We start from the raw sequence: 11512 nt of genomic DNA, 5'->3' as shown, positions 1-11512 counted from the left end.
CAAAAAAAAAAAAAAAAAAAAAAAAAGAAATGTGCAGGTAATAAAACTGTTTTCCCAGCTTTTTATTAACAAATACTCCCTTCTGAGGCTACGTTTGAATTACTCAGTTAGAGAAATTTTTCTCCCCACAGCTCGATGCATTCTGTTTCTCATCATTTGGCTCATAACTGGAGGAAGGCACCACTTTTGGTTCTTGCCAAATCTGACTGCTGATGTGGGTTTCATTGACTCCTTCCGGCCTCTGTACACACATGAATACAAAGGACCAAAAGCAGACTTAAAGAAAGATGAAAAGTCTGAAACCAAAAAGCAACAGAAGTCCGACAGTGAGGAAAAGTCAGACAGTGAGAAAAAGGAAGATGAGGAGGGGAAAGTAGGACCAGGAAATCATGGAACAGAAGGCTCAGGGGGAGAACGGCATTCAGACACGGACAGTGACAGGAGGGAAGATGATCGATCCCAACACAGTAGTGGAAATGGAAATGATTTTGAAATGATAACAAAAGAGGAACTGGAACAGCAAACAGATGGGGATTGTGAAGAGGAGGAGGAAGAGGAAAATGATGGAGAAACACCTAAATCTTCACATGAAAAATCATAATCTGACTAATTTTGGGACTGAATGAATAAGTACAAAAGGTTGGATTTTCTATGTTGGCTGATTACCATATTGAACACATGGCATTTGTAGCATTCTTTAAATCTATTTACTGAAATATATTTGACATTCAAGCAGTTATATTCAGTCCTTCATTTTATAGAATATTGGCACTATTATTGGTACAGTTTAAAGCCATTAATATGTTTTATCCATTTGATAATTTTACAGTAAGTAAATCTCATTCATTTTGACAGTTATCAAAGATGTACTTTCCACAGTTAAATTTACATTAATGGCAATTTTTGATAGTTTGTTTTATGGCTTTTTACTGTTACACTAATCAAAAATAACTTTAAAAGGAACAAAGAAACTCCAACATTTCACATTATGCATAGTTATGTAGCCATTTCACAGTTTCTTTAAGATGCGTAAACTCATTGTTCTTGATAGTTCTTTTATTTTTCATTATAAAGTTACACCAGATTCAAGAATCTGAGTTAGCAGAATTCAAAACTGTTTTGTGGAAACAAGCCAACTAGTAACAATGCAGCAACACTTCTGGTTTAGCTAAATTCTTTTTCCAATGTAGGAAATCCACACTGATTTGTGCGTCTGACTCAGAGAAGGATGGTCGTCTCCAACAGAGAAAGTGAACAGCATTTGTTGGAAAGTGATGGCTCTCCCTCTTCCCTCCCCATTTCATTGTCGTAACGTAAAGTGTATTCTGTACATAATTTGCAAATAAAACATTTTATTTTAATTGTTACTTATTATTTAGATATTTCTCAACACTTAAATTCATAAAATTAAGACCATGTAAGGGTATGTTTTTAGAGAAATGGAAGTTTCAGTAACCCACAGAACATCTGTGATCTTTCTACAGCAGCTTTAGTTTTGTGCCAACATTCCATGTATTTTGAATATGAGCAAAAACTGATCTTTATTAAATAAGAGCAGACTTAAAGTAGCTTTGTACGCCTTAATGTTCATTTTGATTTATTTTAAATCTTTACATTCAGAAATGAGATACTGTATTATCAGACCAGGAGGCATTGCTGTGAAAGATAATTTCCTATTCTAAAATATCAAATTTAAAATAAAGATAATAAAACGTAAGAGAACTATTGGACTCTAGTTGCTTTAACTAGTTTTGCAGTTTGACTTTACGTCTTATACATCTTAGTTACAAGTCTTTGAAAACTCTTGTTTACTTATGAGCATAATCATTCCTTGGAGTTATACTTTTATAAACTAATAATGAATATTAAATGATTTTTCTTCAGTCACAGTGAGAGCATTTTGCTTTGTGGTTGAAATAGGTAGTGTATGTCAGTCTTTGCTTTAGTCTGTTTCTCATCTGAGTGTTTGAATTAAAGATGTTAAATTTTTCTAATTGTGGAAAATACATTTTATGTATCATTGACACATTTTATTAAACATGGCTTGATTGCTTCTTTATAGTAGTCCCTGTAAGTGGACAGAAATGTGGCTATTTGATGTTAATGCAACTATGTCAAGGCTGCAATCACTTTTAAGAGTTTTTTTTTAGCAAATGTTCATTGATGAAGTGCCTGGGTATTTTCCCCTCCCATTTGCAGAGCTCTACTACTTCATTTCCACAGTAAGCATATATATATATATAATGTTCGCTTCTGGGTTTCTTTATCACCAGTAACATTGATACCTATTTTGGGATATAAACATGGTGTTTTTCAGAAATAAAATTTATTTCATTAACCTTTTCTATTACTGTGATAATACCCAGGCACTCAATGTTTATCCTGAAATTTTTTATAATATATGTACTTTGTCTAGTCTTAAAGACATTTGGAGCATGGCCAGCAGGAAAGTCAGCTTCTTATTGATGTGTGTGGATTCTTACAGAATGTTAGTACAAATTTTTATAAATATTTGGTGATCCCTGGGGGGAAATATCATTCTTACTATGGTTAGAAAGTGAATTAGAAATTTCAGCTCAGTTTCTATTTTTACTATTCAAGTTGTATACTTTAAACAAATACAAAAATCAAAAGGCTGCCTCTATTACAATCCTCAGTGGAAGAGATGGCTATCTTTCTTGGCTAACATTAAATATTCTTGTATCAGAGCATGGAAAATTGTTTATAATTGTTAATAGAATGGTGGGGTTTTTTTTGTTTTTTTTTTTAAGAACTTCAGATTCGCTATGCTGCTGTAAGTAGAAGCATGAAGCTTTTTGATCATGTAGGGCTTATTGTAGAGGGTATCAATTGGCCTAACTAAGCAGGATTGGATTTGCCAGAGGCTAAGTTCAGATAGTAAGAATAATGCATATGTGATTGTTCTTAAAGTCAATGTATTAAATAAGGTATTTTTCCTTTTCCCTCTTACTGGATTTTTAAATTTTCAAACCATATGGCCTAGATAACTTTAATTGAAATAATATAGATTTAGTTGAATACTATTCAGGAAGTAATACATTTTAATATATCACATGGAAATTATGCAGCGGTGATAAATTTTGGTGTCTCCCCCCTCTTTCTGGTTTTACATCATGAGGCTCAATTAGCTGCTGACAAGAAAAATCATCTTGTGTCTTTTGTAAATTGAATTTTTTTTTTTTTAAATCTTTATTAGGAACTGGAAAACAGCAAGTATGGTTGATTCTCATTATTCAAGGTAGTTATGTTCTATAAAGTCACTGCGAACACTGAATTAGCAAATACAGAACCTAGGGGAAATACAAGGCTAGATTTCTGCAAACCACTGGTCACATTTTCATCAAGCAGTCAACATGTAAATGTCTGTTTAAAGACACCTTATTTAATATAGTCGATTCATTAACCTTGAAGTCATGACCAACAACACTGTAACTCATGCCTGAATGAAGCTTATCTGACACATAAGCTTCATAAGGCACACAACAGCCTTTTTGCCCTTAGGAACAGCTTTTTGCCCTTAGCACTAGGCTTGGGGGCCATTTTAAACAGTGAAATAAAAAAAAAAGAACAGAAATGCAAAAAGCATGGCATTAGAGTAAAAAGGACACATTTATAGTATGAAAGCTGGAACATGGCCTTGTTCAACCTCAGCTGAGGATATATGTACAGCAAGTTTTTTGCTGTACCACAAAATTTTAGGTTAGGCAAATTCACAAATACGGAATCCACGAATAACAAGGATCAACTCTACTTAACTATATTTTAAAGCTGTGACATTTATCTACCTGGTTTATGTAATAGAATTTATTGCTGAATCATGCTCCAGTATTTGAGTGATGTTTTAAATATCCTATGTCTGAAAATAATTCCTCCTAATTGTGTAGTAATTTGCTTTTACTGTTTCAGCAGTATTTCAGGTCTTTGTTCATTCACTCAGTAATACTGAGCACTTACCATGTACCAGAATTTTACTAGGCACAACCATGAATAAAAATACAATTCTACCCTCTTGCACCATTAAATAGTGTGTTAAGTGCTATGGCAGCAAATTGCTACGTATGCTGGATATCTCTTGTTTTCCCCTCCCGCTCCACTCTGCTCTTGCCCCCAAAGCTGACCCGAATGGACCACAGCAGTGGGCTCCTATGCCTCCTGGCTTCTGAGTGGGTTTGGCCAAGGAGTGTCCTGGCCACAGATCAGAGAATGGTAGGGTGCCTATTCTCAGCTCTTCTCCTGGGGTTGGGGGGCTGCCTTAGAAGCCAAAGGTCACTTCTCCCAAACCCTTTCCCTGCTTTCCAGGTTGCCAGTCCCTGCACTCTTCCTTTCTGGCCAAGGATGATGTCTGTTCTGCTGCTACTAGCCTGGAGTTGCAGAAACTACTGTGCTTCCTCTATGGGTAGCCTATACCTATACTTTTGTAGTATCTCCTCATAATAATGTAAAGAACCATCTGTTTCTTACTGGAATCAAGACCAATACCAGGGAGAAATTCCTAGGGAACAAAAATTCCAATGAGGAATTTACCTCTTTGTCAGATCCTTATCACCGAACATTAGAAAAGATCTCATAACTTTATACAGCGTGTTGTAAGAGTATTGATAACTAAAATCCTATTCTAGTGGATGTCATGCAGATAACTACACAAGGAGATGAATTTAAATTTGCCTTCTTTGGCAAGCCCTTAAACCAATGGCTAAAGCAGTTAGTTGTGTTTCTGAGTAGGTCCCAATGCATTTATTTCATTTGTCCAATTGAGCAGACAGACCCTTTGAGACTTTAATTTTGTGGCTTTTCCAATCAGACAATATTTCAGTCTGAGAGAGGACATATTTTCTGAGGTTTATAGTTTTAGGATTGTCCAAAAGGCCTATGATCTCTTCTTAACATGACAGAAAGAGGGAAAGATAAGTTAAATTTCAAGGGAGTCAGATCATCATACTTACTTCATTTTCGATGATTTCCCAGATGACTTTAATTTTTTGTGTTATGACTCCTCAGAATAATGGGGTTTTTTGTTTTTGTTGTTATTGTCTTTTTGGTTTTTTTTTTTTTCTTTTGAGATGGAGTCTCACTCACTGTGTCGCCCAGGCTAGAGTGCAGCGGCAAAATCTCGGCTCACTGCAACTTCCGCCTCCTGATGTTTAAGTGATCCTCCTGCCTCAGCCTCCCAAGTAGCTGGGATTATAGGCACATGCCACCACACCCTGCTAATTTTTGTATTTTTAGTAGAGACAGGGTTTCGCCATGTTGGCCAGGCTGGTCTTGAACTCCTGACATCAGGTGATCCACCTGCCTCGGCCTCCCAAAGTTCTGGGATTACAGGCATGAGCCACCATGCCCAGCCAGAATAATGTTTTTAATTGCAGAAAAGGAAATGCATGGGGTTACAAAGGAAACCAATTACACTGAAGTGTAAGCTACCAAAATAAGTTAATTTGTTATGTGGTATTTATAGGTGTACGGTTAATAGCCAGATCTATGAGTGGATGTAATAACTGCTATGATGTTGAAGTAGCATAAAACATAGATCTCTGCACCAACTGTGATGTAACATGGAAATACCTGACTCCTGTTGACAAAGTCAGTTACTGCTAGTACAACTGTGGATTGCTGTCTGCACTTGTCATTGAAGGAAATACTAAATTTTAGTTTTAGGCTAGTGAAATTAAAGTTACTTTTTCCCATCCAAGTTCATGTATCTTCTGAATTATATCCGTGAATCCCTTAGAGGTCTGTGGATTGTAGGTTAAGAACCCCTGCCCTAGCTAATCAGATCCACCAATGATGTTTCAAATAGGACTCTAACATATTCAAAGGCCAGTGATACTTAGCATAATTCAATTTTAATATTATTCACATTTCATGTCACAAATTTAGTAACTTACATGTGTTATGTGATGTTTTGTTTGGATAGATTATGTCTTACTCCTAAATAAAAAGTCAAGATTTTTGTAGCAACTTCTATTTATTTTATGTATTATTTTGAGATGGGGGTCTCCTCACTCTGTCACTCAGGCTGGAGTACAGTGGTATGATCACGGCTCACTGCAGCCTTGACCTCCCGGGCTCAAGCGATCCTCCCACCTCAGCCTCCCAAGCAGCTGGGACTACAATTGCACACTACCATATCCAGTTAATTTTTATAATTTTCATAAAGATGGGGTCTCCCTATGTTGCCCATGTTGGCTTTGAACTCCTGGGCTCAAGTAATCCTCTTGCCTTGGCCTCCCAAAGTTGTGGATTATAGATGTGAACCGCCACGTCCATCCTGAAGCATCTTTTAAATGGGAGAAGCAAAATAGGGTTGTAACAACATAAATATTATCTTTCAGTCATTCAACAAACATTTGTGGAGTGATTACTATGTGCTAAGCATTGTGCAATCACAAAACTCAAAAAGCTAGTTTAGTAAGAGAGACAAGTATTCATGCAAATGGTGGCAATGGTGTTGTGTAATGTCAAGAGTATCTGTGACATGCTTATGAGATCACATATGTGAATACCCAGCCCAGATTAGGAAGGTCAGGAAAGGCATCCCATAGAAGTATCATGAGCTAGATCTTGAAGAATGAGTGGGTATTAGCCAAGTGAAGAATAGGGGAATTCTGGGCCAGTGCAGCAAGATGTGCAAAATAAGACAACAGAGTGAGCATGGCATCCCCTGAAACTGAAACTAGTTAAGGTGCAGCTGGGAAAGAGAAGAGTCTAGAGAGGGATACAGGTGGCAAGTCATTGTTTGACCAGAATCCCTTCCTTTAAGAAATACTCCTTTGCCTTCTGTGGTGCTCCTCATTCCATTCCACGGTGACTGGCCTCAAGGATGAGCACCCAGTTCACACCAGGCCAATTGAAGTCTTCTCATTTCCTCAGGGATCTTGAATTCTAAGGACCACGTGGACCTGAAGAAACCAATGGCTATGTTGCCTTCACATGAGTGGAGCCTGTCTAGAAATAGAACCAACATGAAAAAAACAGAACTAAGGGGCGGATCAGGAAGACAAGGCCTTAATGCCATCTTTGAACTCCTAGATCTAGCCTGACCTAAAGCCATTCCTGGGCTTTTCAGTTGCATGAGCCAACATATTCCTCATTTTTTCTCAGTTATTTTGAATGAGATTTCTGTCACTGGGAACTGAAAGATGACTGAGTTGCACACAGTAAGTATGAACAGTGACACTAAAATACCTTTGGAGCAGATTGACTCAAAGCAGGAGAGTAACACATTCAGATTTGCATCTTAGACTACACTAATCACATAGAAAATGGCATGGCAAGGAGCAAGGCTTAGATATTCTCTGGATACTTCCAGTATTTCTCAGATTTACACATTCTAACCACAACTCCCCTCTTGTTAAAAACAACTTGTTTTCTTATTACAGAAAAATCGGAAACTTATAAGCAAAAATAACCAGAAAACTCACAAACCTACTATCTTAGTCCATTTTGTGTAGCTATAACAGAATACCACAGACTGAGTAATTTATAAAGAAAATAAATTGACCTGGCATGGTGGCTCATGCCTGTAATCCCACTACTTTAGGAGGTTGAGGCGGGTGGATCACCTGAGGTCAGGAGTTCGAGACCAGCCTGGCTAACATGGCAAAACCCCATCTCTACTGAAAATACAAAAATTAGCTGGGTGTGGTGGTGTGCACCTGTAGTCCTAATTACTCGGGAGGCTGAGGCAGGAGAATTGCTTGAACCCAGGAGGCAGAGGTTGCAGTGAGCTGAGATCATGCCACTGCACTCCAGCCTGGGCAACAGAGTGAGATTCTGTCTCAATAAAAAAATTAAAAAAAAGAAGCAGCAGCAGCTTATTTGACTTATGAGTTTGGAGGCTGAGAAGTCCAAGAGCATGGCACTGGGATCTAGTGAGGGCTTTCGTGCTGCATCCCATGGTGGAAGGCAGAAGGGCAAGAGAAGATGAAAGCCAGTGAGCAAGAAGGGGCTGAACTGGCTTTTATAACAAGCCCACTCTCATGATAATAACAATGAATCTGTGAAGGCAGAGACCTTATGGCCTAATCACCTCTTAAAGGTTCCACCTCTTAATACCATCACAATGGCAATTAAATTTCAGCATGAGTTTTGAGGGGGACATTGAAACCATAGCACCTACCTCCAGAGACAACTACTGTTAAAACTCATATATACCCTTCTATAGCTCTTATATGTGTAACATGTATGTCTATGTTCACTGAGGTGAGGAGATAGTAAATAAATGAGATCATACCATGTATACTTTATATTTGTATTCAGAAATAAACGATCTGGAAAAAGAACATGTTGTGTGAAACCAAAGACACCATTTTTTCAGAAGAACAAATTATTGACCAGCTTATGATTTTAAATTGTATTTCTGCTCACCAACTTAAAGCTTCAGATTGTGATGTTATCCTTAGACTAAGTATATAGTAGGCCAGGCGCAGTGGCTCACACCTGTAATCCCAGCACTTTGGGAGGCCAAAGCAGGTGAATCACGAGGTCAGGAGATCGAGACCATCCTGGCTAACATGGTGAAACCCCGTCTCTAATAAAAATACAAAAAATTAGCCAGGTGTTGTGGTGGGCGCCTGTAGTCCCAGCTACTCAGGAGGCTGAGGCAGGAGAATGGCGGAAACCCGGGAAGCAGAGCTGGCAGTGAGCCAAGATCGTGCCACTGCACTCTAGCATGGCTGACAGGGCAAGACTCTGTCTCAAAAAAAAAAAAGACTAAGTATATAGTAAACGCATGCATGTTACAAAGTATTTCACATTACAGTGTTTTTAATGATCAACATTCGAGGGGATTAGAAGGAAGAATTTATTATTAACTTGCCATATCCTCAAATACATACACCTTTTACAATTATGGCACTTTGCACTGCAAAGAAAAAAATAAAGGGCAGTAACAAGTAAATTAGTACACAACAAGGCTCTTGAAAACAAGAGCAGTAACTGCAGAAACTGGTCTGTACTTACAGAGTCTGGACAATATCTGACAGACTGCACAGCTATAAAGAGTGGTTGGTTACTATACAAAGCAAAGCAAGTTGCATCTCTGTCTCATCTCTCTAGTTGCATATACTCCACAGGGTTTAATTACAAAATCGAAACCCTATTCTTAATAACTTATTTTCTCATTGTCCTTTAATAAAAGAACCATCAGAATTCTCCACTTTTCAATCGCATGTGCTGTCTTCTATCTCACCTTCCATCCCATCCCCAACTTAGTCTCCTTCCAAAGTACTGATTGCAAATTTCATTACTTAACAGACAACATATGTGGCCGGGCGTGGTGGCTTATGCCTATAATCCCAGCACTTTGGGAAGCCAAGGCAAGTGGATCACAAGGTCAGGAGATCAAGACCATCCTGGCCAACATGGTGAAACCCTGTCTCTACTAAAAATACAAAAATTAGCCAGGCATGGAGTGGAGGTGCACACCTGTAGTCTCAGCTAGTCAGGAGGCTGAGGCAGGAGAATTGCTTGAACCCAGGAGGCAGAGGCTGCAGTGAGCCGAGATCATACCACTGCGCTCCAGTCTGGGCAACAGAGCAAGACTCCATCTAAAAATTTAAAAAAAAAATGCAATATTCAGATGTCTCGTGCTTCCCTGTGCCTCCACCCAAAGTTTATTATTAACAGCACTGGTGGGAGCATGACATGTTTGTTTGAACTGTTCCATCAATGCCAAGCCACGATTATACACGGATAACATCCCTAGAGAAGGGAACCAACTCCTGGAAAATGAGCTCGAGTGTTCAGCCCCATTGCCACCTCGCATTCTTTATTCCCCACCACACAGATTGAGAGGGGTGTGGTGATCAGACAGAGGAATGCCATTTGGACTCCCAGCACAGGCCATAGACTACTTTTCTCAAGAGGCAATGGCAGTTCTCTGCAACACTCAGGAGGCGAGTCATCTGAAGAATCTTAAAACTGGGAGACCTGCTCCACCATCCTTTCCTTATTTCATTCAACCAACATTTACTGAGCCTCGACTATGTGCTGAACAATGAAAATATAATGAGGAACCCATAGTCCCGGCTCAGAATCCAGGGAAGGAGCAAGGAAACCAGCGGCTGCCTGCACATGCACACGTTGCCGGAGGAGAGCCATCTTCTGCCCTAAAAGCTACCGTCTCCACCATCTGAAAGTTTCCAGCCTGGTAGGGTTATGATAAGGCAAACAAACAAACAGATGCAAACAAAGTGCTCAGGCTTTGACAAAGAGGTTTGATGGTGAAGGAGAGATTGCAGAGGCAAAAAGAGGCCAGCAATGAGAGAGCTCTTATCCCACAATGGAGGATTTTACAGCAGTCATCACTCCTTAGTCTCTGTTTCCTTTTTATCACCGCCACAAATGCTTCCCAGAACTGGGAATATTGCCCACCAGGAGTTTACAAATCCAAGTGAAAACTAACCACTAACTGATGGCGTAGAAAGGAAAGGAACAGGCCGCGCGTGGCAGCTCATGCCTGTAATCCCAGCACTTTGGAAGGCTGAGGCAGGCAGTCACCTGCGGTCAGGAGTTTGAGACCAGCCTGGCTAACATGGTGAAATTCCATCTCTACTAAAAATACAAAAATTAGCCAGGCGTGGTGGCAGGCACCTGTAATCCCAGCTATTTGGGAGGCTGAGACAGGAGAATCACTTGAACCCAGGAGGCAGAGGTTGCAGTGAGCCAAGATCGTACCACTGCACTCCATCCTGGGCATAGGAGCAAGACTCTGTCTCAAAAAAAAAAAAAAAAAAGAAGAAGAAGAAAAGAAAGGAACAAAAGAATAACTCCTTGGGCCTCTGGTATAGAGGCTTCCAGCAGAGTCACAATATGTGGGACAATATCAAATAAGCATTCCATTTGTCACTAAAATATCTTGTGTTTACCATAAAGTGATACCTGCTTAAAATAAAACCCATCAGGATGCTCATTTTGTTCACCCTACCCCCACTTGCCACATTACAAAGAGGAAGCAACAAGACATTGTTCAATGCTGCTGAGAACAATTTCATTTCCTTCCTGTTCACGATCTTTTTTGATACAACGTGTAATTATGGGAATTTTTAAGAATTTTCAACAACTGTCTTCTGTAAAACTTAGTCCCTTCTGTAGCAACATATGATCCCCCTGCAAATCAAGGTAGCTAGGAATTGTGCAGTGAAAGAGAGTGGTTTGCTCTAGTGTTGTGTGCAACTAACTTCCTGTTGCCTTTTAAATGTTCTGCTAGTACAGCATAATTGGATAACTAATAACAAATACACATGGTGCTGATTTTGTTTCATTAAAACATTTACAGAAGTTCAAAGTTAAGTATCTGAAATACCTGATTGATTTTTGTTTTTCACTACAATCTTTTTATGGCATAACATATGCACAGCTAATATTTTAAAATAAAATGTAATATACCTAAAGAGAAGTGCACAAATCGTAAGTATATGGTTTAATGAATTATCACAAAGTGTACACACCCATGTAACCATTAGACCAAGCAGCAGAACATCAGCTCCTA

The 11512-nt window shown here is 39.0% G+C and overlaps 1 protein-coding gene across 2 annotated transcripts in view; it reads left to right on the top strand.

The window, feature by feature from the left end:
• Window positions 1-4043, top strand: part of SEC62 (SEC62 homolog, preprotein translocation factor) — a 31006-nt gene extending 26963 nt beyond the window's left edge. Inside the window, exons 8-9 of one of the 2 annotated variants that reach the window (XM_025375086.1) lie at window positions 132-639; window positions 1191-4043. In XM_025375086.1, the coding sequence (XP_025230871.1) occupies window positions 132-601 (470 nt within the window). In that variant the 3' untranslated portion in view covers window positions 602-639; window positions 1191-4043. Of the gene's footprint in view, window positions 1-131 lie in introns of both variants that reach the window. The other variant, XM_025375085.1, reaches the window with a different exon arrangement.
• Window positions 4044-11512: the final 7469 nt, after the last annotated feature.

This window comes from Theropithecus gelada, chromosome 2 (genome assembly GCF_003255815.1).
Source record: "Theropithecus gelada isolate Dixy chromosome 2, Tgel_1.0, whole genome shotgun sequence".
In the NCBI taxonomy this organism is placed as follows: domain Eukaryota; kingdom Metazoa; phylum Chordata; class Mammalia; order Primates; family Cercopithecidae; genus Theropithecus; species Theropithecus gelada.
This window is presented reverse-complemented; position numbering and strand designations above follow the sequence as displayed.